Source organism: Echiichthys vipera, assembly GCF_963691815.1.
Source record: "Echiichthys vipera genome assembly, chromosome: 20".
Classification (NCBI taxonomy): Eukaryota; Metazoa; Chordata; class Actinopteri; order Perciformes; family Trachinidae; genus Echiichthys; species Echiichthys vipera.
This window is the reverse complement of record NC_139845.1, coordinates 24,696,330-24,723,836: the sequence shown is the minus strand read 5'-3', so window position 1 is coordinate 24,723,836 and position 27,507 is coordinate 24,696,330. Positions and strand designations below refer to the sequence as shown.

The following is a 27,507-nucleotide window of genomic DNA, read 5'->3' as shown; positions in this document are numbered from 1 at the left end:
CCAAATTACAGTGGAAGGTGTTATAACCTATGTCAAGGAGACGCCCTGCAATGCCCAAGCTTCTGGATGTCAGTTTTCAATTCAATTAAATTAAATTCCAGTTTGACCTCCCTCAAAGTAATATAAAAAAGACAAAAGTTCCAAAAAGTCTATTGTGTTATTTTTAATTAAATAATTATATCTACAATAATGCATGAAATTTGATTGGAGACTAGTCTCACTTTGTCCCACACTTTGCACACTGTTTCTGTTAATAATTTATTGTATTAAGTGCCCATTTCATCATAATATTCAGATTTATCAAAAATAATTCAACATGCACATGTATTTTAAGTTCCATTAAAGATAGGTGGAGATGGGGTCCAAAGTCTTTGACACATTTGAGCATTTCAAAATTTACACAACACATTACATAACATTAACACAATAGTTACTTTCCATAGTAGGTAGTTACTTTTTACCATTTGTAACTCAGTAACTAATACAGATCAGTTACAGTTCCTCCTGTGAGTTTGTGAGCAATGTAACATTTATGGTCTATTTTTATCCAACTTTTACCACGGCCCATCTGTAGGACAAACCTCACAAATGGGAGGTGCAATAATTTGTAATTTGTGTGTTTTTTTGTTTTTTAAAGTTATATCCACAAAAATGAATAGCTCTTTGCAAATATGTAGAACTCAGGCTGTAAATGTTTTTTCAAATTTCACATCAAAATAATAGATGTTATCATAGATGTCACAAAAAAATATGTGTCAACTCATTTTTACGCATTTACGTATCCATTTCTACATTTGAAACTGGGTTTGCAAATTTGTGCATCGCTTCCTGTGAGTTTGTAAGTCACGTGTTTTTTTGACATAATATTGTCCAATTCCTGCCGCACCTACGCCTATGTAATGTGTTGCAAGCTAGCGAGGTTATTACAGTTAAATAAAACTAACAAAACTAAACACGATGTGCTCTTTCAGCTGAAATGAAAGTAAAAACTAACGAAAAAATACAGGACTATAGGCACTGATAGCTGATGTTTCCCCTCTCTACCGGCAGATTTCCATCAGGGTCAAATGTGGCCGCTCTGACAGTTCCAGGGCACGTCCTCTCAAATGGTCGTTCACTCTCCGTGTTTCCATTACAAAAACAGGCCTCAGAGGGATTTAGGAGACTCTGGAGGTGACGTAGCACTCTGAATGGGTTTAGATCGCTGGTGATCAGCTGATCCGTGTTGTGAAAGAAAACACTCCACCTTAAATAATCCAAGAGTATGTATTGACAGACAGGCTTGCGCCCCGCTTGCAGTACGGTGTGTGTGTGTGTGTGTGTGTGTGTGTGTGTGTGTGTGTGTATGCGTTTATGTGTAAATGGGAGAGAGAGAGAGAGAACATGCAGCAAAGAACTCCAGGTCAGAATTTAACCCGGCCACTGCAGTGTTCATTTTATCAAGCCCGTGCAAGGATGTGCACAGATCATTTTCTGTGCTGTGTTCTTCTTCGCCACTGGATAAAAGTGTATACTCTACTTCACCTTGTTGCTGTGGCGTCTGTACTACCATAAGTCACATCCCGCTGAGAGCTACATCCAATCAGCAACCAGGCTTCTCTCAAGGGAGAAAAACAGACAAGACTCACACGCAAATTAGGGACGTTTTTGGCTATATTATTAATTTTATTAATATTAACATTGTTAGGCTCACTCAGACTGTCCATACGTACCGTGCCCAAACACACTTCACAGCTAAAGTCTAGTTCCTTTGGCCAGTGTGAGTACAACTGTTCCGCGGCCAGGACAGCACGCTTGCCGACCGTTGCCCGGTTGAGAGAGGTGTGTAGTGGTTCTCCAAAAGAGAAGTCCTACGCTACGTTTGTATTGGGGGTACAAATGCTGTAAAGGATCTGCTCCCTAGCATATAATTTATGATTACCTTATTTAAGAGTGTTTGATTATTTGTTTTTTTACTAAAAAATGTGTGTCCTATTAATGGAAGCCCTTAAAGGCATGGTGAAAAAAAGAATTTTTTCGGGCATTGTTGGCCAAAACCTACGTTTTTATGGAGGACCACAAGGGACATTGGAATTGAAATAGAGCTTTTCTTTATTGAATATCTAATTATACATTTAAGGAATTAAGAAATTCCTTTTCAAATCCATTCATTAATCCATGTAAAAAAGAGGAACTCCCAGTTCCAATTTCCAAATGGAACTTTATAACAGTATTTAAATAGATCAATTAGAAATACATTATTGAATTCCTAAATAAATGAGTCAGTTTTTATGAGAGAGATAAATAACTGAATTCACAAACCAAATCAAGAATACAGCTTTTAAAAAAGGCACTTAAAAGGGCGATTCCTTTTTTCATTTTTAATTCCGAATTGGATTTAGAAATTAGCACAGGAACAAGCTCTCTGATTGGTCAGAGTTCACACGTGTGTTCTGCCTATGCCCGCCCTACTCTACTGTGATTGGCTAAAACTGCTGTGGTGTGATGCACATATGCACAGTCCCATTATGTTTTACAGATACTCTCACTTCCCTTTGTATTGTACACCAGGCACTTAATTCAACACGGATTTCTCGCCCTCAAAACAGTCTAATTAAGCCTCAAAGTTTAGCTATGTATCTCCTACATATGAGTTAAACTTGCCTGCAATGTCTGAAATGCCTCACCTTGCCTTTCTGTGATGCAATAAAAAAAGCATCAATCGAGAGTTTTTTGTAATTATTTTGGCCAGGATTATCATATATTTTTATATATATTCTATATGAAGGACAGTCATACATGCATTCATACATAGTAAGAAATTCGGCCCTCTATAGTTAAATTAATATGCTGCTGCAGTGCCACCGTTTGGCACCAGATTTGCCATGTCCGCTCAAACATCATATCTATACGTGCATCAAATCTGGTACCAATAGCACAAAGCATTAAGGAGATATGACATGTTTTGTTATATCAGTGTTGCATGCAGCATTTGAGGAAACTTTGAGGACCTGCTGCAGCAAAACTGTATGGAACATCAGAAATCTGGGAAAGTTAGTTTTCCTGGCCTTGTCCAGAGATGTTCTGTTCTAAATTTGATGATGATTGCTCAAAATTAGGAGTAGCAACAGAAAGGATTTGGACACCATTCAAAGTGGGGTTCGTTTGCATAAACAATTATCTCCATTTTTCTTTCATCACGTTGGTTTTTTTGTATGTCAAATCGAAAGAATATCAATCTTTTTTCTTTCATAAATCAAGTTTTTCCACTGTGCACTCATGGGAATATCAATCAAACTAGTGTTGGTTTATTCATTTTTAGAGTGCTTTTATCTGATTTTAAAAACAAACTCTTCATACATATATTTTTTCTTAATCTGTTTGATTAAACGTAAAATGATACTTCACCCACTGGACATGAGAAACATCAGTTACAAACACTGACATCACTCCTCTGCTTTGACGGCCAACAGCAGAGCTGCATCCTGGGATATTAATAAAAGCATGTGCGTAGTGTATCTTCTGCAGCAACAAACAGCATGACAAATCAGAGCTGTGACTCATAATGGATGGTCAGGCCATTACTGACACTGTCCCCTGCCAGCCCATTTTTTCTTCATCATAAAACTATGTGTGGGGTGGTGGTTCAGAAAGCGTTGTTTTTCACACCTGCTACAGGCTAAAGAAACACTGATGAATTAAACAACAGGAAACCAATCAATCTGAGCGAGCCGATTTGTCAGGTGTGAGCGACTGGATCGCTGCCTGGTGACAAATTCAGCCCTGACTGCTGTTGGGTGTTTATCCAAACCAATGAGAATCTCAGAGAATGAAAGTGCAAACAGACCAGCACACTTTCAAATAACACACTGTCCAATTCACATCAAACACCAAGTTGTCAAGTTGTCCAACAGCCACATGTTGTCCACTACAGCAGCTCCATTGGAAGGTCAGAAAATTCCTATGTGGTGAAATTTTTTTTCCATTTTTTGCAATCATACCATGTTATATTGGGACCAATAATGATATGCAAGTTAACAAACTAATTAGAAATAAAACACAAGGTGCAATTAACGGTTTTAAATAAGAGCTAATGAAACAAGACTGGAATGAAGTTTATGGAGATTCAATTCAATTCAATTTTATTTATAGAGCCAAATCATAACAAAAGTTATCTCAGGACACTTTACAAACTGGATAAAGACCACACTCTATGACTTATTTATGATAAACATAGACCCAACAATTCCCCCGTAGAGTACGGTGGCAACGAAAACCTTCCCTTTAACAGACAGGCACGAACAGACCCAGCTCTGTGGAGGACGGACATCTGTCTTGACCGGTTGGGGAGGAAGAAAAGGAGAGAGAAAAGACAGACAGATGGACAGAGAGAGACAAAGACAGACACAAAGACAGAGACAGACACACTTCCAGTAACTTTAATAATATCTATAGTAATGTGAATATGACTTATATGTTATGGCAGTTAATACAGCAGAATAGTAGAAACAAGCACAGTTAAGGTTATAGATCATAATAGCAGCAGGAAGCGTCATGCAGGACCACGGCAGCAGGCACCACCACGATCAGCAGAGACCTGCGAGACGACAAAGCACAAACAACTCTGGGGAAGAAGTTGAATCAGTAACATGCATTGATGAGACATGGATGATACAGACAGAGAGGAAAGAAGCTCAGAGTATCTGGAAAAGTATTATTCAGATTAGGATATAGCAGACTAGGCCTATAGCAGCATAATTAAGCAGAACAAAATCAGCTTAAAAATAACAACATGATGATAATAGATGATGCCTATGACACACTTTTGTCCATAACAACAACTCTTTATGACAAAAATGGTCCTTTTTTATAAGGAAATTGGTGAAACAAAAATATGCAACAAAAAACCTTGGTTAACAAAAGGCATACAGAAAGCATGCAAACACAAAAATACATTATATTAAAAAAATGTTAAAGAAAAGAACAAAAGAAGCAGAGCTAGCATATGAGCTATACAAAAATAAACTGACCAATGTTATGAGAAACAGTAAAAGAGATTATTTTAGTAAATTATTGGAAATTAACAACAACAAACAAGATTAAAAAAATACATGGAAAATATTAAAAGAAATAGTTATAAATGAGGTCCGAAAGCTAGGTTACCCAACCTATTTTTTGACACAGAATAATGCAACAATTAAGGATAAGGAACCGATCGCAATTTAATTTAATGCCTTTTTTGTAAATGTTGGTCCTAATTTAGCTAAAGGAATTGTAACGACTGGTAAAAAAAAAAGTAATGAAAAAAGAAAATCACGTAAGGCAAATAAGCAATCTATGTTCATGATGAATGAAGATGAAAAGAAATAATTGATCTAGGTAAAGCATTTAAAAGTAAGGAGTCAACAGACTGGAATGACATGGCTATGTCTTTGGTGAAACACATTATTGAGTGTATTTGGAAGCCACTGGTATATATTTGCAATTTGTCTCTTCAAACAGGCCTATGTCCTAGTAAAATAAAAATTGCTAAAGTTATACCAATACATAAGGTTGGAGATAGACTTGAACTTTCAAATTATAGGCCCGTTTCTTTGCTATCACAGTTTTCCAAAATATTGGAAGAATTATTTTATACAAGATTAAATGACTTTGTTACAAAACACAAGGTATTAAGTTGTCAGCAATGTGGGTTTAGAACCAATAGAATAACCTCACATGCAGTAATAGAGTTTGTAGAAAATATATCCACTGCAATAGAAAAGACAACAATATGTTCAAATAGATCATTGCGAGTCAGCATTTTTGCGGCTTACATGTGGGGTGCCCCAAGCCTCAGTGTTAGGCCCATTACTGTTTATCTTATACATAAATGATAAATGTGAGGTTTCTATTAAAATTTATATTATTTGCTGATGATACAAATCTATTCTGTTCTGGTGAGAATTGGGAGCAACTTTTGGATACAGTGGAAAATGAATTGGAACTGCTAGAAAAAAGGGTTTGATTCTAATAAATTGAGACTCAATTTAAGTAAAACAAAATGTATTAAATTTGGTAATCGTTTATCAAATTCAGTAAGTAAACTCATGTTAAACAAAGTTGAAATAGGAAGGGCCTCTGTCATCAAATTTCTCGGAGTGATAATAGACAATAGATTAAATTGGAAGCCCCATATAACTTATATTAAAAACAAGACTTTTTCAAGTCAATTGCAATACTATATAAAATTTAAAGACATAGTCCAACTAAAAACATTACAAATCATGTACAAAGCAAAAAAACACCAATTACCAGAAAGTATCCAAGAATTAGAGAGAATACCAACATGATTTAAGAAACAATTGTATGTTCAATAAATGTTTAGTGAGGACTAATGCAAAATATCATTGTCAGTTAAAGGGGTAAATTTATGGAATAGCTGCACTGAGGAATTAAAGACATGTAGTACACTGAGTAAGTTTTCAAAACTGATTAAAAATAATATACTGAAACAATATGAAAATGGTTGAGCAGAAAGTAAGTAAGGAAAAAATAAAAACATAAAATAAAGGATAAGCGGTGTTTTGATTGTAATTGTGCAACATACACAATCATTTTGTAAGACGTGTTTATTTTCATTTACAAATAGTCTTACTCTTATGCAAGAGCTCTTTAAAAAGAGTGTGTGTATGTAAGTATGTGTATGTGTGTATGTATGTATATATATATATATAAATATATATGTGTGTATATATGTATATACTGTATGTATTATATGCATTTTCTTATTATTTTCATACATGATTTGTTTAAAAAGGGTAGGCATTATAAGCAAGAGCTTCAGCCTCCACCTGTTTCAGGTTGCTGATGTGATGTCATTTGTTAATGTGTTTTTGTTGTTGAAAGTCATCCTGAAATAAAATTCAAACTTCAAACTTCAATGCAATTTTATTATTTTGCAATACATTTTATTTAACGATTTCATGATCCACTTTTCAGGAAAACATGCCAGAGGGCGATGTGATCAACTGATCAGCTAATCACATAACTGCTTAATATTTCATAATAATTAGCTTTTAACAAAACATATTATTTCCCAAAGTTATGATTTTCTTACACATTCTGTCAGTATTCATTCATATTTGTTGTAAGTGTAATATTGAACACTTTCGGGCTCGGTTGAAATGTTTTCTCAAACACTCTGAAATGACTGCACCATGAATATTGTGTAGAAGAGACCAAGAAGAGACAATGGACACAGGGCTGTTGGAGACAGACGCAGGGGGATGCAGTGAGATGTAGCCAGGAGGAGGCTCTGTTGGCGGGCTTTTCACTCTGCCTTCCAGGGTCAGAACAGGTACATACACACCCAGTTTGTTTGAAGCATATGTTTAATGATCCTACAGCAGTCTACCTCTCAGCTCAGTGTGTGCGTGTGCGTGTGCGTGTGTGTGTGTGTGTGTGTGTGTGTGTGTGTGTGTGTGTGTGCGTGTGTGTGCGTGTGTGTGCGTGCGTGTGCGTGCGTTTGTAAGTGTGTGTGTGTGATAGGGATCTTTATGGATGGCCCCTGGGAATCAATCAAGCAGAATCAAGTTCCAGTCTGCGCGCCTCTGTCTTATCAGGTGGCATTGTGCTGACCGATGGTCCAGATTTGAGATGATCTACATGCCTTTAGGTAAGTAGGAATAATCCATCAGGAGCAGACTACAGACGCTCACTCCATCATTCCTGCTTACACGTCTCACAAAGAGGGCAAGTTTTTTTTTCTCTAAACAGAAAGAAAAACTATTTTGCTGCAAAGCCATGGAACAGTTTGTATTATTGTTTTTACACATCAGAGATGGCATCATAAACTCTCTCACTCTCAATAAATCACACCTGTAGGCCAAACATCTGTGCAGTTTATACAAAGGAATCACATGCAACATCCGCCACTAAAAGTCCCATCAGAAAAAATTCCATAAAGGCAAATTAAAACTAGAAGAAACTAGACTAGAGACCTTGTAATGGGATCATATCAGCTGCAACACCAAAGCAAGCCAGGGGCGTAAAGTGGTGGGACAGTGGCCCCTCCCCTACTTCCTAACCCCCTACTTCTGTAGCCCTGGCTCAGACCACACCCCTCGTTGAACTCAGCCTTCATTTTGAGCTAATGCAAAATCGGGCCAGGGGCATAAAGTTTTGTGTCTGTTCCCTATTTAAAGTCCCAGTCGGCAACATTTGTTCGATCATATCCACTGAAGCCGACACTCTGCTCCGATAATACCACAAAAATCATCCGGTTTTAGAAAAAAAAACGTGCCTCTACGTGCACGTAGAGCCTGTTGTTTGTTTCGCAAAAATCCACAGCGACCTCCGAGGCTGAAGAAGAACAGTCATTCATACAAAGACATGGAAAATGTCCGACTAGAGAGACGATAAGATTGAGGAACTTCAGTCAGTGAGACAAATTCAAAGAACGGAAAGAGACTTGGTTATTTTACGACCAAATTATTAACCAGCTCCGTCACTGCTGACACAGACAATCTCTGGTTTGTGTTGCATGTGTGAAAGGAAAACTCTGGACGATCTCTGGACCTCATCTTCCTGACATTATCCGGAGTTCATATTTGAAAACGGCTAAAGATAGGTTGCTCCAGACCAAGCCCCCACCACAGCGACTTCCTGGCTGCAGTTCTCTGAGTGTCCACTAGGGGCAGGTTTCATAATAGAGCAGTTTCTCATTGACCCCCATGTTAAACAGGCCGTTTTCACAGCATCATTAAACCTGTTTAAGGCCTGGTACCAAAAAAAATTCTGTCCGTATGTTTAGCTCATATCTCCATGACAACGCTGAGGGAGGTGGTGGTTTTTATTTTATTGGAGGTTAAATTTGATGAATAATTAGGGGCGTGGCCTCTTGAGTGACAGCTAGCCTCTGGCCCTCACTTCTCCTCAGAGGCTAGTTGTCAGGATTAGCATCATTAGCATGCTAACTCCGTCATCTGGACCTGGACTGTGGTCATTCATGTGGTGGTTTTTCCATAAGTGACCAGATGGTTTAGGAACACACGGTGTTAACGTTAGCTCTGTTATGCTAATTAAATAGCTGCCCCATAGCTTGCAGTACAGCCTGCTATCTATGACACATACACTAGATGCTAATCTGGAGCAGCGGGAGGATTCGGGCCGTGAGGGTCGGTGTTTTACAGTCTATGAGCATGGTACTGTGTTAAATATCAGTTTAAATCATAGATAATAATGCTGCCTGCACTTAACTCCCGGAGCCGGTATGTTTTCCACCGGTGTTGTACTTGACTAGACCTCCCGTGTCAGTCTCTACCCTCCTGTTCCTGTTACAATTTGTCTGTTAATTTAAAAAATGACTCCCGGAAAATAATAATAATAATAATAATCTCAACACTGACTCCCACTCCTGTGTATCTAGTAGCGTGCTCTGTTAGCCTAACATCCGGGCGGTGGTGCTAATGTTGCTAATTCAGTATACGTCAGCCAGATGAATGTGTCTCCCTCCCCCCAGCGTCACATCAATGCCCTCTTTTGGTAAGAGGAAATGAGGCGGAGTCAAAGTCTGATGGCGGCTCTCGTAGGCGAGGAAGATTGAATCAAGTTGAGGGAACAGACCTCCTACAATGTATGCTCTAAACCAAAGTGATGAACTGAGGAGCAATGTGTAGCAGCAGACAAATTCAAATCTAATTTTATTCCAGAGCTTCAGGATAGTTGTCCATAAACTGTGTAGATCGCACCGGCTTTTTGACCACGCCTCCACAGTGCATCATTCAAAGTTCTGTATTTGTCCTTGTCCAACTACCTACGTTCCTAAAAGAGCATGGCCTCATTCCCAGCCCTTCCACCAATGTCCTGAAGCCAACCCTCTCCCATGAGCTCTTCATCTAAATCCCACATTTTCCCCCAAAAGCTCACATCCTCTTCTCTCCACAATTAATTCACTCGTTTATCCTCTGTTCCAGTCAAGGTCAAGGCCTGTGATATCGTAATTAAAGACGAAAAGGAAGAAGAAAGTTTTCTATCTTCAAATGAAGCCTCAAATTTGTGAGCTGTTCAATCAGATCTTTTAAACTCATTTAACCCCTGATTAATCCCCAGCGCTCTTCAGTTGGCCAAGCTTCCCGCTAATGAAATTAAGAGCAAAGGAAGCCTCCATAACAGATTCAGCACACATCGCTGGGACAGGTCAGAGTCTTGACGGGCATTTGCAGAATCACACAGGCAGCATGAACCAGAGGCTTCATGGATGCTCTGCAGCTCTCAGGATGTTTGTCAGTGCTGTCCTCATTTACCAGCGCTGAACAGAAGATGGGTACAAGGAACACGTATCTGTAATCACAGCTCTGAGCATACAAAACATCTGTACTAATCTGCCAAATTAACATCCAGACTGATATCAAGAAACAAAAAAGCAAAGTGTGTCTAAATTTACATCATTACGTAATTCACAACTTCCAGAAAAAAGTGATCGAGCCGTTTATTAATATCCCTGATGGTACCTGATGACGGCCTTGCCTGCTGCAAATCTAATTATATAAAGGTCAATATGAGCGTCTTGGTGAACTCAACAGGAGAATTTGGTCATTATGAACATATTGCAAAATAGTGAATTTCTGAGGTTTTATTATTAATGGCTAAACATTTACACACATTAGGGCAATGCCAAGTCTCTTGAATAGGGTTGCAAAACTCTGTGAATACTCAAAGGTAAATACTTTCCATGGGAATTAACAGGAATAAACTGGATAATTTGGGGTAATTTATACTAACTGTATTTACCTTGTCATGTATATAAACACTTTGTATTCTCATAAGCACATTTGTCATACAAATTATAAATCTATGTAATTGTGTTTTCTTGCTCTCATCTCAGGTATTGGACGGAAGTGGAATGATTTCCAGGTCACGGAGGAGAGAGGACGCGAGGAAGCATAAATTTAACGTAATGAATTGAACCCATGGTTAAACCTTACACCCCACTATGCTCTGCTACTGCCAAACGGCTTGCTTCTCCAGACTGTTTGCTGTCCTGGTTCCCTTACAAATCTTCCGTTGCAGACTGAAAAGTAACTGCACATTGGTCCATGAATAGATGAAATACTTTGTTGATTTAAATGCTTTCTAAAAACGGAGCACTAGATTTTCATTTACTTGCATGATTCTTGCCTTTTTTGGGGGGTAGTATCTTCCTAGTTGAATGTACTTGTTTTAAGTCACTTTGGATAAATGCACCATCTAAATCAATGTAATGTAAATGTAATGCACACTCTCTTTATGCACATATATATATATATATATATATATATATATAGATCTACGAAATAATCAACAAATATAAAGTTACATAGAAAATGTCAAATTTGTGTTGGGGGGGTCATTTTGAAGGCACGTTATTAATGCTACACCTTTTGTGCATATGAGATGTATGACTGATATTGTATCTCTGCTCTGCATTACACTTGTGTATTGAAGAGAAGACCGTTACAGGAGGAACAGGAGTCAGTTATCTTTTCACATATAGATTTTATTTTGTAAAAGATCAGAGTTCAAACTGAACACTTTCAGGATCTAAAGGACAAAACCAAATTATTATAAATATTATTTTCTTAACTCTAAATCGATTGTTTTTCCTGCTTCACATGAAACAAATTAAGTTGAATTCATCCAGCACAACCTTCACAATGCCCGCCAGACAGGATATACATGTATACAATTATTATGTCTGTAACAAAGTGTGTTGACCTGTTAGTCTCTTCATAACTGCTACAATATGCTGAGCAATAAAAGAAGCTTTCTGTGTCTTGGTCCCAGTCTTCAGTCAAAGCACTGAACGTGAGTGTGGTTAACAGAGTAGATGAATACTTGACAGGCTTGTGTGGAGAGTCTGAGGTTTGGATTGGTCAATGAATCAGGAAGTCCACAGCCTCAGGCCATAGGCAGCTCATGATAGGCCGCATACTGTCCTGTCACATGATGGTAGATCTGCACAATCAAGAACAAATTAAAAAAACTCACTTATATGTAGAAAAGTAAGAAAAATAAGTGCACGTGTGTGTGTGTGTGTGTGTGTGTGTGTGTGTGTGTGTGTGTGTGTGTGTGTGTGTGTGTGTGTGTGTGTGTGTGTGTGTGTGTGTGTGTGTGTGTGTGTGTGTGTGTCTGTGTGTGTGCTGAGTCCCCACCTGCCTCTCGATGTCAGCCAACAGGCTGCTGGCTCCCAGGCGGAACAGGAGCGGACAGAGCCAGTCGTTGCCCAGCTCCTCTTTGATCAGAGTGAGCCACACCAGAGACTCCTGAGCCGTCCGGATCCCCCCTGCTGGCTTAAAGCCCACCTGAGGGAACACATGCACCTCTGTCAACAGGACAAAAGCGTCTCTTAAAGCATCATTACACTGTAAAGATGTGATTGCTACAGTTTAACTGCTGTGTAGAAAAAGAGACCACGTCTCATTTCTCGTGTATGTTTTGGACACAAACTTCTGTTGACTCTTTGTGTGTCTGCTTTGTATCATGATAAATGTGTGTAACACCATGCCACGGTCTTGGCTACGGGGTTGGGAGTCCCTCTTGTGTTTGTTGTCACAAATTGTATTAAGGGGCGACCCCCCAGGCAAAATCATCATTTGGTCAATTTTGAGGTTTTGGGCTATTTTCTGTCCTTTACATGTCTTCTTTCAGACTGGTCAAATGAAAACATCCAAAAAACACATTTAGGTGTTTATTTTACTCCACTTAATCTATTGGTCTGTAGATTCTTCCTTATCCTTATCCCCAAAAGTTAACATTAAATAATGCGTCATTCAATTTAATTTATTCCTGAAAACATGGCTTTTGTTTATTTTTATGGCTGTTGCCAGTATTTTCTGATTTGTGGAGTGATAAAAAGAGATATCTGTAAAAGCCTCTCTTGTTTCAATATGTCAACAAAATAGAATTTGAAACTGACTTTATCAAATTTCTGTTCTGGAAATGAACGCATATTAGCACATTTTAACATGAAGGTCTTTGGTGATTGTCTCATTTTAACATAATGGTCTATGGGGATTGATTCATTTTAACATGGAGGTCTATGGGGATTGACTAAATGACCAATCCTGTTCGTGTGAAACGGCTCGGATGAGGATCAGCACCTCTAAATCTGAGGTCATGACTCTCAGCAGGAAACGGGTGGATTGCTTACTCCAGGTAGGGAATGAGTCCTTACCCCAAGTGATGGAGTTCAAGAACCTCGGGATCATGTTCCCCAGTGAGGGGACGATGGAGCGTGAGTTTGGCCAGAGAATCGGAGCAGCGGGGGCGGTGTTACAGTCGCTCTACGGCACCGTTGTGACGAAAGGAGAGCTGAGCCGGAAGGCAAAGCTCTCGATCTACCGGTCAGTTGTCGTTCCTACCCTCACCTATGGTCATGAAAGCTGGGTCACGACCGAAAGAACGAGGTCAAAGTACAAGCGGCAGAAATTAGTTTTCTCAGGAGGGTGGCTGGAGTCTCCCTTAGAGATAGGGTGAGAAGTTCAGCCATCCGTGAGGAACTCTGAGTAGAGCCGCTGCTCCTTTGCGTTGAAAGGAGCCAGTTGAGGTGGTTCGGGCATCTAGTAAGGATGAACCCTGGGAGGTGTTCCAGGCATGTCCAGCTGGGAGGAGGCCTTGGGGAAGACCCAGGACCAGGTGGAGAGATTATATCTCCACACTGGCCTGGGAACGCCTCCGGATCCCCCAGTTAGACCTGGTTAACGTGGCCCGGGAAAGGGAAGTTTGGGGTCCCCTGCTAAAGCCGCAAACCAAGCCCGAATAAGCGGTTGAAGATGAGATGAGGTGAGGTTTATGGGGATTGACTCATTTTAACATGGAGGTCTATGGGGATTGACTCATTTTAACATGGAGGTCTATGGGGACTGACTCATTTTAACATGGAGGTCTATGGGGATTGACTCAGTTTAACATGGAGGTCTATGGGGATTGACTCAGTTTAACATGGAGGTCTATGGGGATTGACTCAGTTTAACATGGAGGTCTATGGGGATTGACTCAGTTTAACATGGAGGTCTATGGGGATTGACTCATTTTAACATGGAGGTCTATGGGGATTGACTCATTTTAACATGGAGGTCTATGGGGATTGACTCAGTTTAACATGGAGGTTTATGGGGATTGGTTCATTTTAACATGGAGGTCTATGGGGATTGACTCATTTTAACATGGAGGTCTATGAGGATTGACTCAGTTTAACATGGAGGTCTATGGGGATTGACTCATTTTAACATGGAGGTCTATGGGGATTGACTCATTTTAACATGGAGGTCTATGCGGATTGACTCAGTTTAACATGGAGGTCTATGGGGATTGACTCATTTTAACATGGAGGTCTATGGGGATTGACTCATTTTAACATGGAGGTCTATGGTGAGTGACTCATTTTAACATGGAGGTTTATGGGGATTGACTAATTTTAACATGGAGGTCTATTGGGATTGACTCATTTTAACATGGAGGTCTACGAGGATTGACTTATTTTAACATGGAGGTCTACGGTGATTGATTCAGTTTAAAATGGAGGTCCATGGGGATTGACTCATTTTAACAGGGGGGTCTATGGGGATTGGCTCATTTTAACATTGAGGTCTATGAGGATTGAGTCATTTTAACATGGAGGTCTATGGGGATTGATTTATTTTAACATGGAGGTGTATGGTGATTTACTTATTTTGACATGGGGGTCTATGGGGATTGACTCATTTTAACTTTGAGGTCTATCTCAGGTCGTTGGAGGAACTACAGTTCAGCCCGGAGGTTGTCTCTTGTATAACATACAGTGACAAACATCATTATCAGCATCCTACTGATACATACTAATATTACTAAAAACCAGACACAAGCTAGCGTTAGCTTAATTTAGCACCAGGACAGTCACTTCACATTATATTAGCTTCAAAGCTTCATGTTGCCTAGTTTTGGCATTTAGCAGCAGGAAAGTCTGGCTTTTACATACAGTTAATGGTCAAAATGGGTCTGAACCCTGAATACTGTACCTTGTGGCCTGTACACAAGAAGTAGTCACGGATGGCCCTCACCATCACTATGGCGACAGGGTAAGTGGCATTGACAGACTCCTTTCCTGTGGATGTCTTGATGAAGTCTGAACCTGTCAGGTTTAAACAGGTGAGCATGAGCTACTATATATCAGTATGTTTTCGATTCAGTAGATCTGCGTACAAAACCTGTACAAGCAGATTCAACATGAGATGAGATGAGATGCTAAAAGAGGGGAGCAGCACAGTGTAGGTGTGAGGGTGCAGACTGAGGATGGACAGGGCATTGCTCTGGCAGTCTGGCCTGGCCAGACAAGAACATATGCTGCTGCTGATGGCTAACAGAGGACAGCTGCACACTCATCAATAAAATCCTTCATTTTTCCTTCCCTTCCTTCACAGCCAATTATGTTTTATCAGCTTTCCTGATAAAAATAGAAGATGAAATGTCTCTTTAATAGATAACCCACAAACTGTGAGCTGCAGGAAAGAAAAAAAATCATCCCTTCTGCCTCCTTGGTGTATAATGACTGTTCATTACTGAACAGAACAAGATGAACATTTTCCAGTTCATTAAAGACATGTTCTACGTATTTTTCCAGTCAGGTCTTTCTTTCAGCCTCTCCCCCCTCTTCCTCAAACTGGCATAATCCTTAAGATTCGTTATGGGGAGTCTTAATTACCAGATAATGGATAATGGTTATTAAATGTGGGTGGCGGTAATGAAGCTCTATTCATTTGTGTGGGCAGGGGGATACTGGCAGGGAACAGCAGAGTAAAATAGTCTGCATCAGAGATTAATAGGTGAAATTATCATTCAATTTCAGGAATCTCATACGCAATTCATAGGAACAAGGGGAGATTAAGGAGCGAGTGTGGCGACAAAAGCAATGCATTTTAATAATGATCTCTATCAGAGCCCCTGACAATTTGGTTCTGTAATCGGCTTATTATGTGATGGCTAGTTAAGTGTGTGTGTGTGCGCGTGTATGTGTGTGTGTGTGTGTGTGTGTGTGTGTGTGTGTGTGTGTGTGTGTGTGTGTGTGTGTGTGTGTGTGTGTGTGTGTGTGTGTGTGTGTGTGTGTGCATGCATGAGAGAGGGAGAGCTCCTTGAGGTTTGCAGGAGGTGAAAGGAAAAGCTAAACAGCAGTGCCACATTGCGGATGACGGCGGGAATTACACCAGGCATTCAGCTTTTAGTGACTTGGACTTTAGACTTTCAATAACCTCTTTAGTGCCACATGAAAATTAAACCAATGTCTGACTTTGTGTTAACAGCTGAAAAACATGCATGGTGGCTTCTTCAAGAGTGCAGCCTCTCTTTTCTTAAATGGAGGGACAATGTTATGTATGACCAGACAGAAATGGTGGAGTGTATTAAATATAGTGAGCTGTTCGGGTTGTCCTCTATGAGCCATCTCAGTTATCATGAACCTCTTCTCAGGTAAGTTTGACATTTCAGTTTCAGTTCAACACAGAGATCGATCATCCTGCACACAAACTAAGATTTACCTCCAGCTGCTGACTGAGGAGAAACACTCAGCCATCAGCTGAGAATAAGGGACTCTTCTCTTTCGTCTTACACCGTGTCTACACAGGAGACGTAGCATGAGCAGCAGCCGACATCCTCTGTCTGTGTCTGCACAAGATATGCTCAGTTCAGTATTGAGTGTAACAGCGGAGATACAGAAAAACAGGCCAGAACCCAAGACAGTCCGGTTTGCTCCGGCCAGTGGGAAGTGTGTGACTCTTTTCAACATGGTAACAAACTTTTTCATTTGACGTACAACTAAAATATGTGTCTGAGAACATTTGAGGTGAAAAACAGAGTATGCAGAAACAGAATCTTAAATGATAATGCTGCAGCGCTGTCTAGTTTGACTATTTGATCTGAGTATCATTAGCCTGGTGCATTGCGCTGGACAGACCTCATTTGCATCGAGTTGAGGTTGAGTGGTGATTATGCAAATTCAGATATGGGGAATGGTCAGTCAACTTGCCGAGCCATATCCGTCATGCAGCAGAAAATGAATAGGTTTTGGTGTTTTCACAAACGTCAATAGATCCTATACACACCTAACACACACGATCACTGTAGTCACATGCGTGAAATTCACATTTATACACGTTTAGCGTCACTGACAGGTTGATTGACTAAAACAGAAGTATATCTGTTCTGTTAGACACATTTGAGACAGATAACTAAAGAATTCTCTGAATAGCACATTTAACCAATTCTTATTGTGTGCGACATAACAAGCCAAAACATGAAAAATGATATGATAACATATTTCATGAAGGCAGCAGAAGATGTGTTCTATTAATCAACAATCTGACAGGAGAATTTGCCACTTGTTAAAGTTAAACAGGTGGAATATTCATACAGTACACACCCAGCTCAGCAGTGTGGAGCACACAAACTGCCGCAGATGTATAGGTCAATACTGCCAGTTTACTGCTGTGAAACTAGAGGATTTTCAGCAGCCCACACAGTTCTAGGAGTTCAGGAAACCCCGCTTTTCTTCCAGACTTTTTTTTCAATTGAACTATTGGGCAACATTTGACATTAATGGTTGAACTTACATAAGAATAATGGAAACATTTCAAGACTTGTCCAGGAGTCGCAAACACCCTGCTTTTACACAGAGGTACGGTCACAAAAGGAGTTCTCCAGCCTCTCTCTGCTCTCCAGACTCAGACCTACAATAAACACACCCATTCAGGTGCCACTCACACATTTGCAGGGTGTCATCATAAGACAGCTCATAGTCACACATACCAGACCCATGTGCGATGTGCTATATTACAGTACATTGTGGAAAAATGTTTGGATTTTTGTGTCATGTGCCCTGTGTGTTTCCAAGACATATGACAGTATTATTTAATGTTGCAGCAAAAAAACTTCCATATTCAACGCAGCAAAAAATAGTCATATTTAATCTTCTCATCTCAAGAGAAAGAGAATAAGCAGATTTGCAAAAAATGTTAACTACATATTTATTGAAATTAATAGACTTTTCCTTTAAAGCTATGGTCTACATTCTGATTATCATTTTTGTGTAGAGTAGACCCAACCTGTGATTACCACAAACACAGTGAAACATGTCACAGCAAGTTGTTGAGTTGTGGTAAGACTTACCAGCCATCATAGCGACCAGGCTGGCCTTGTAGACATTTGTGAAGGTGCCCAGCTCTCCAATAGCCAGGATGGTCTTCATGTGGGCGTCACCACAGGCCTCCCGAAACTGAAAGATCTCATCATACATGGCTGCAGGGGGAGAAAGAAAAAAAAAACATACTTTATACATGATCAAGACAAAAGGTCACCACATCAGCACAACACAGGATTGAACCTTCTATAATTCCTAAAATGACGAGTATTTCAATGCGCAGACCAAAAGTAAAAATAAAAACAATAATTTGAGAATACACACTTTTGAGATCTGATTAGTGTCTGTTATTTAGTGTCACCTGCAGCTACACTGTGAGGATAAAATAACAATTTGGACGCCTCAATATTTGGTCATTAAACACATAAGACATTTATTTTCGCTTTTTAGTAGCAGGCATTGTTTTCATGTTTTCTGTGGGGCTTGTTGTTTGTTGTTTCTCTGACTGTTTGTGAACTCTGATCAAACTGTGAAACTAGGCAGTGCTGATCAAATATGAATCAATGTTCTGTTACTATATTGCCCTATTTATCACGTAAAGTGCTTTCAGAAACATATTTTATGAGAAACAGTCGAAACTCAGCACTGTCCACCTGCTGGACATACAGCTGCTGATGAAGACTGTGTTAGAGTCAAAAGCGCGGGGGGGGGGGGGGGGGGGGGTGAATGGAGTGAAGTGTAATTCCGGCACCAAACCATCCCATAGTCTTTTTTGGCACTTATATACGTCAAATGAGCCATCAACAGTTTTTTTCGTATACTAACTTTTAACAGAGAAATCCTGTAGAGTCGCTAGCAGCCGGATGTGGTTGAGCGGGGCAGAACGGTGAAGGCATTCAAACGTCTTTTTTAACCACTAATACTGTTCAAAATAACAGCAAACCTCTGCAGCAGCATCAGAAGAGTCTCTACACAGAAAACAAAGGACCAATGGGCCTTCCTTTGGGATTGACTTTGGTAATCCACTTGAATGGACTTTACTGTGAGAGGAGCTGTTACAGGGGCCAGTAGGTAAGTCTTTAAAACACTCTTTTAATAAACTCTGGGTCCACTAACTACATTGTTGCTGCTTTGTTTTTTGTGTAGGGACTCTTCTCATGCTGCTGCAGAGGTTTGCTGTTATTTTCAGCAGTATTAATGGTTAAAAAAGACGTTTTAATGCCTTCACCGTACTGCCCCGAGCTAATCAGTGTTAGCCACGTCCAGCTGTTAGCGGCTCTCCAGGATTTCTCCATTGTCTCGGTGGCTTACTTGAATTATTGTTTTCCTCTGTAATGATGGGTCATTAACATAAAATAACAATATCCAAAGTATAAAAATGTCCTTGCACCAGTTTTTCTCGAAGCAGATGTGTTCTTGTGGAGCTACAGGACAGAGTCACAATGACCTGTGATAAAATTCCTTTCCTATCATGTGGTTTCAGCATACCTTCCCACTGTCCTGTGAGGGCGAGTGTCCTGTTGATGACGATGTCGATCTCGGTGGCACCGTCAGCCACCGCCAAGCGAACTTCCTGCAGGCGGGTCTCCAGTGGTGTCTGGCCTGCTGGGAAGCCGGTGGCCACTGGGAGACGAGGGAGAGCACACTGTCAGTGAAACTCAAATACAAGTTTCCTTTTCCAAAGGTACTCTTCAAACACAGTCACACATTTCAGCTCGCCATTCAGGTCATTCTTGCAGCTAATGGTTACAAAGGCTGACTCAGTTTCAGGTGACTTACCTGAGGCAACAGGAAGGCTGGAGTTGGCTGCTTTTAGTGATTTGACGGCATCAGCCACACGAGATGGATACACACACACTGCTGCTGTAGTCAATCCTGACACATAACACAACACAGGGAGCAAAGCTGTGACATGGTGAAAAGCTGGTCTGTGTCCCCCTCTGCAGGCTGAAAGGGAAAGTTTCTTGTTCACCCTCCTTTAAAGGAGTAACCCCAAGCCATTGGTTCAGATATGTGGACGACACATGGGTTAAGATCAAATCCAAAGAGGTGCAAACTTTTACTGAACATATCAACTCAGTGGACAGAAACATCAAGTTCACCAGAGAGGAAGTTAAGGACAACAGCTTGCCCTTCTTGGACTGTGATGTCCATATGGAGAATGACAGGAGCCTCCACATAGGGGTATACAGAAAACCCACTCACACGGATCAATATCTACTTTTCGACTCTCACCACCCTTTGGAACACAAGCTTGGCGTTATCAGAACACTGCAGCACAGAGCTGATAACGTACCCACTAGCTCACAGGCTCAAGGGGAAGAACGCAAGCACCTGAGAGGCGCCCTCACAACTTGTGGCTACCCCAGCTGGACCTTTGTTAAAACGGCAGCTGCCTCCAGAAAGAAAACCAAAGTGGTTGAGAAAGAAAAAGATAACAGGAGAAACAACATAGTCATCCCATATGTGGCTGGGGTATCGGAGAAACTCAGGAGGATTTTCAACAAACACTGCATCCCTGTGTATTTCAAACCCGGTAACACACTCAGACAGAGACTAGTACATCCGAAGGACAGAACACCACACCACCACAAAAGCAACCTGGTTTATGCTGTCCAATGCAACGAGGAATGCAAAGATCTTTACATTGGAGAAACAAAACAACCACTGCATAAACGCATGGCCCAACACAGGAGAGCTAACTCCTCAGGCCTGGACTCGGCTGTCCACTTACACCTCAAGGAGAAAGCCCACTCCTTTGATGACAGCAATGTCCAAATCTTGGACAGAGAGGACAGATGGTTTGAAAGAGGAGTAAAAGAAGCCATCTATGTAAAAGTGGAGAAACCATCGCTAAACAGAGGAGGGGGTCTGAGACACCACTTATCTCCAATTTACAATGCCGCCCTTTCATCCCTTCCCAGGAGATTCAACAATCTAACCTCAAAGGACAACTGTTCACACATGGCCCGGGTGACCCCAACGACTGTCGTTCAGACTCAATAGAGCACTAACGAAGTCGAAACCAACTGCCCACCAACAACTGTCACTCTAACGACGGACGTGGGCACTTGGAGCACAAAGGGTGTCAGTGACATCATCGGCCTTGTGAGAGGTTAAATACCTGGATCTCCACACCAGTTAGTTGGACCAGTCCCAGCCTGGTCAGATGCGTACATGAACCGATGAAGCCTCTTGGATGAGAGGTGAAACGTCTTCCTAGACAAACAACCAGTCCAGTTGTTTTTGACTGAAATTGCTTTGAGGACCCTCATTATAGGGATGGGCGTTATGGCCCAAAAGCGATATCACAATAATTCTGGGAGTTTTTACGCTGATGATATTATTGATCGATATCAAAAAATACTGATTATTTTTCTTGTTTTTAAAAAAAAAATTCAAGAACATACTGGCTGAATAGGCCAGCAACATATCCAGTAAAACATTCTGTATCAAATATTACAGCTCTGTTGCGATGCCATGATGGATGAAGAACAGCTGATTCATGAAGTTGAAATGATGACTTATCTAAACGAGACCTCCTTATTTCACTATGAAACCAAAATAAATGTTTTGTTGTAGCTCAACAGGCCAGATAAGGCATAGTGTCACTGCATGTGTGTGTATGTGTGTGTGAGACTGTTTTTGTAGAAGCTTTGGGGAGACAGCAGCCTCTGTGAAGTTACTGCGCTACTAAACACATTAGTAGTTCGCTAGTGTACGGGACATTTGACAGTTTTTAAGGGGCATATTTTACAGCTTGTTTCACACATTCTATGAATAAGTGTGGACAGAGAGCGTCAATGTGATGCGATAGTCTGTCGCTCGCGCACTGCTGAGCTATCCACTCTGATATTTTCGCTCTCTTCGTATAGAGCAATGGGTTTATTCTTCAGGAGGCTGAATAATTTCAACATATTTCCACCTTTGGTTGTCACAGGCTGGTAGCAAGTCTTACATGACTGGAGTTTGAGCCACATCTGCTCTTTTAAAACCAAAATAATTTTCACACAGTCGAAGTGGCTCCCATTTTAGGTATTAACTCCAGCGGCACAGTCAAGCTGCTGTTTCCCTCCACCATGTCTGTTTGGTTATGCTGCACAGACTCACAGCCACAGCATAACAGTGTGACTTCATTACGCCTCTGACTCATAATATTGCGATATTCATTTTGATTATTGTGAACGATACGATATGGCCCACCCTTTCACTGAATAACCCCTATCACCACAACCTGTCTAATCGGTTTGCTTGTCACAGGGGTAGCAGCTCTAGCAGGGGACCCCAAACTTCCCTTTCCCGGGCCACATTAACCAGCTCTAACTGGGGGATCCTGAGGCGTTCCCAGGCCAGTGTGGAAATATAATCTCTCCACCTGGTCCTGGGTCTTCCCGAGGCCTCCTCCCAGCTGGACGTGCCTGGAACACCTCCCTAGGGAGGCGCCCAGGGGGCATGCTTACCAGATGCTGAACCACCTCAACTGGCTCCTTTCAACGCAAAGGAGCAGCGGCTCTACTCCGAGTTCCTCATGGATGGCTGAACTTCTACCCCTCTCTCTAAGGAAGACTCCAGCCTCCCTCCCGAGAAAACTCATTTCGGCCGCTTGTACCCGCGACCTCGTTCTTTGGGTCATGACCCAGCTTTCATGGCCATAGGTGAGGGTAGGAACGAAGATTGACCGGTAGATCCAGAGCTTTGCCTTCCTCAGCTCTCTTTTCGTCACAACGGTGCGGTAGAGCGACTGCAACACCGACCGGCTGCTCCGATTCTCCGGCCAAACTCGCGCTCCATTGTCCCCTCACTCGTGAACAAGATCCCGAGCTCCTTGAACTCCATCACTTGGGGTAAGGACTCATTCCCTACCTGGAGTAAGCAATTCTCAGTAACAACCTTATCAGCCCTCATAGTAACCGTCACAGTTAACAGTAGAGTCCAGCTGCGGTGACTGAACCCTGGTCTATATGTGGGGTATCTTGCAGCCCACCTTTGTTGTGCATATCCATGTTTTTGAGTAGGTCGTATCGGACCGGCTGAATGGCTTTCAGACACAGCCGATGGACGTTGGAGGGTGTATCATCTCCAGCAAGAGTTGTCAGGTCGATACATGTGACAGCCTTCAGCAGCCAGGCAGCCTGCAGGACAAATACACAGAAATGGCACCCAACATCAGAGCAAATAGTTTGACATTCCTCCATCTTCAGAGCTCAATCCCACTGCTGTCAGATGCTTTGTCAAACAAACATTGTGGGCATTAGTGACACATATGATTTCTTTCTATCTTTAAGGTTAGGCGATATAGAGACAATATAAAATGATCAATTACAAAATAGAGAGAAATGAAAAACAAATAAACATGTAAATAGAGGAAAAGACATTTTAAAGTAATATGTGCTTTTGTTTTGTCATGTGTTAAAGCAGAGCTCTACCTGCCACTGTTTCTTGGGGATCTTCTGTCCTTGGATGTGCTGAGCTCTCTTCAGGACGGCATGTGTATTCACTCTCACTTTGGATATCCACTCCAGGTCTGACGCCCATAAACAGGGAATGGGGAAGCAAATAACAATCATTTAAAAAATAAAAATGAATAAAATTAAAATTGCCATGGTAAAAATATTTGCCCTCTTTTTTCAGTATTTGCCTCAATTGTCCTTGTCAGCATTAAACAACCAAGAATTTTATGAGTGAGCAGCTTTTGACAGGAGCACTCCAACATTATGGGAATTGTTGTCAGCTAAGAAAAGTGACTTAGTGCCTCCAAAAGACCTGAAATAGAATTATATGTACTGTTGCCATTGCAAAAAACTGTGACCATAGTAGCGGCTTAACTTCTGCATTCGCTTTCATACATATTCACTTCAGAGTATTACAAAGCATGGAGTAGAGATGGGCGATGATTTTCAAATAGTCATCATGTGAAAATAAAGGGGAAAAAAAAGTTTAAACTGGTCTTATACTCTTTTTCACGTTCATACATGTATTTTGTGTTTCTGCTAGAACATGGATACGTGCTTCAATTTTCAAAAAACCCTATTTCTTTCATACTGCTCATCTATTCAGCCCCCCCCCCCCCTTTCTACTGCTAAGTCATCAAATGTTATTCTTTAAATGATAGCTCTCAAATAGGGAGCACAACACACTTGTGTTATCACCATAACAACTAACAACAATCGCTGTTTTCTCTTGAGTCAAGTGACCACAGCAAACAGTCCAATGTCTGTTCTACTCTTATTCTATTTCTATGGTATAGACGGACCCCAACAGTGTTTAGCCTAGCTTAGCACACATACACAATTTACAAAGTGTAAATAAGAGAGCTAAAGAGTTGTCAAAAGTTTCATTATTTTCTTTTAAGCCTTATGTTCCAGTCTTTGTTCTAAGCTGAGCTAAAAAGCTATTATTCTACAGAAGGTACTAACACTACAGATTTTCTCTCTTTTTCTGAATCTGAGGACGTCAAAGGAAAACAAGATGATTCCCCAAAGGCTGACACAGATTTATATAAAGCATTAGGCATTTAAGTAAGTTCTACTGAAACATTAACAAACGATGTGTGCTTAAAAAAATTGAGATCTAGGATTAGGAGAATGTTTTGGCAGCTGCCATCGTGCGTATCGCATAGAAGGACTGATATAAATGGTTCACATTTAGCATCTACCTGTGTGTAAACTACAAACAAGACTGCATGTAGAACGGAAAGACATGCAAAGCTGGTAAAGAAAATGATGGAACTGAAACACTTTTTGATAACGCTAAGTAGTTTCCCTTCACTTACAGACATACAGTATAATAACATGTCAGACTGAAGTTAAATCAGAGTAAAGAAGTCCAGATAGCTGCTGACGTGGAAACCATTTCTGGTTTTCATCATGTCAGGTGGTTTTACCGAGGTCCAGAAGGTTTAACTGGTCAGCTGAGCAGGAGGAGCCGCACTGTCATGAGTTCTCAATTACACTGAGTCACAAGAGCCCTATCTCATATTATATTAGAACAGTGTGTTGACTGAATGTGTCTTACAGTAAAAGTGAAGTTAGCAAGGGAAATATACAGTATACAGTAATATACAGTATACAGTAAAGGAACACTGACAGTGTTCCTTTAATGAGTTATTTAATGACGATATACCTGTGTTACAGTATGTTAGTGTTTTACAGTATGTTACAGTATGTTATAGTGTGTTACAGTAAAAATTAAGTTAGCAAGTGAAATATACAGGTTTCAGACTGACAGTGTTCCTTTAATGAGTTATTTAATGTCGATATACCTGTGTTACAGTATGTTACAGTGTGTTACAGTGTGTTAAACAGTAACAACCATGTTCAGCAGGTCACTGACCTCTCAAATGTTACTTATTAAACTGTCACAAGTTATCTTAGCTATCTTTCTTGACTGTTGTTTTTAATAAAGCACATACAACGGGGCAGGGCGTTTTTTGTTTTAGAAATTATTAAAGGAAACGTTGCATAAAGCTGGTAAAATGAAAAGTTGTGGTAAATCTTGACTCAGCACGTAACGTGCCCACATGTGTTTTTAAGTGTCTGACGTTAACGTTATACAGTAGCACTTTCCGTTAGAGTTTGACGGGAGCAGAACTTAGTGTTAGCCTTTAGCTTATAGCCTACTTACCAAGCTTCGTCCCTGGGTTCCTGGCCGACATCATGGAGGACAGATAGGATTTATGAACGTGCCGATATTGCAGCAGTAGCCCCGTTAGCCAAAGGGAGCTGTCAAAACACTTCCTGCTGTGGTGTTCAGGAAGAAGAATCCCTCCGCAGTAAAACACAACCAGAACACTACTCAAGTTTCCGGTTCACTTTTACATGAAGAATACTTACGACTTCCGGTGTGGCTTGTGTTGCACTAAATAAGAACACACATTGCAGCCCAATATATATTAGGAACTGGTTCTTTCCTCACAGTCTTATAAAGTCATAATAATGTGAGGCCAGTAGTGTAGTAATGGCAGGTGGGTGCACTGAAGCTCCAACCACCGGAAAATGCTGCCTCCAAATTAATGCACCGGTGTGCCAATAATAACCCAATAATATAAGTTAAAATAGTATAACACTCAAATGGGGGTATTTTAAGTAGGCTACATTTTACAAATGATTTCAATGCATTACTTTTATTTGTAATGGAGTAGGGGAGAGTGAAACTCCGGACGAATGAAACACAGCGATTTCCTGGAAAATCACGCAAGGCTGACATTATAAATTTGGTCAGTACGTTCAGCACGCAAGACTGACCAACCCTGTGAATTATCATGTTATGGCGTCATACCGTTCAAAAGGTATCCCCTTGAACCTGTAAAGTTCAGTAAAGTAAAGTAAAATCTTTTGTGCAGTGTTTCTTTTTGTGATAAACAGTTGTGTTTTTTGTTTCATGCCATAATAATGTGAACATACAACAGATCAATTAGTACTTAAACATGTCCTAAAGTGTGCAGTGTCAGAGTTTTGAAGTTTAAAAGTCAAACAAGTGTTTCAACCGTCCCGACAGCTCCACCGTGCGTAATTGCGGTCACAATGCATGATCAAAACCTCTGTTTTGAATAATATTTAATATTATTCCTATTCCTCCCATGCATCCGATACCTGTGATTGGGAACTTTTTGAACGTGTAATAGTAGACTGTGTCGGACCCTTGCCTAGAACTAAAAGCGGAAATCAATATTTACTTACAGTCATGTGCGCTGCCACTCGCTTTCCCGAAGCCATCCCACTACGTAAAATCACAGCTGGGGCTATCGTGAAAGCATTGACCAAGTTCTTTTCCACTTTTAGTCTTCCAAGGTGATTCAAACCGACCAAGGCTCCAACTTCCAGTCTAGACTATTTAAGCGGGTTCTTAAAACACTGGATGTGCAACATGCAGTTTCTTCGGCATACCACCCTCAATCCCAAGGTCGATTAGAGAGATGGCACCAGACGTTAAAGTCGATACTGCGCAAATACTGTGTAGAAAATGAGAGAGAGTGGGATAAGGGGATCCTGTTTGTGTTGTTTTCTGCCCGTGAGGCTGTTCAGGAGTCTTTAGGTTTTAGCCCCGCAGAACTTGTGTTCGGTCATACTCCTCGCAGTCCACTTACATCCCTACATGACCAATTTTTGTCACTTCACGCCTCACCTAGCATCAATGTGTTACATTATGTCACTCAGTTCCGGGAGCTTTTGCACCGGGCTAATGCACTCGCTAAAGAGGCTCTGTTAGATGCCCATCTGTGATGAAGCGTCAGTATGACCGCTCTGCTGTTCCCAGATAGGAGACAAAGTTTTGGCTTTGCTGCCAGTTGTCGGCTCTGCTCTTTCTGCAAAGTTCTCTGGTACTTATGATGTTCAGAAGTGCCTTAGTGATACAGATTATGTAATCGTCACCCCTGAAAGAAGGCTGAAAACAGAGTTTGT

The 27,507-nt window shown here is 40.8% G+C and overlaps 1 protein-coding gene across 1 annotated transcript; it reads right to left on the bottom strand.

The window, feature by feature from the left end:
• Window positions 1-11,495: 11,495 nt before the first annotated feature.
• On the bottom strand, window positions 11,496-25,849 carry dera (deoxyribose-phosphate aldolase (putative)). The gene is made up of 9 exons (XM_083935476.1): window positions 25,730-25,849; window positions 23,533-23,630; window positions 23,091-23,238; window positions 19,886-19,981; window positions 19,595-19,729; window positions 18,136-18,264; window positions 14,997-15,109; window positions 12,153-12,302; window positions 11,496-11,955 (listed from the first exon to the last, which is right to left on the bottom strand). Exons 1-9 carry the CDS (start codon window positions 25,761-25,763, stop codon window positions 11,899-11,901), a joined length of 960 nt encoding a protein of 319 aa, XP_083791602.1. The 5' UTR covers window positions 25,764-25,849; the 3' UTR covers window positions 11,496-11,898.
• Window positions 25,850-27,507: the final 1,658 nt, after the last annotated feature.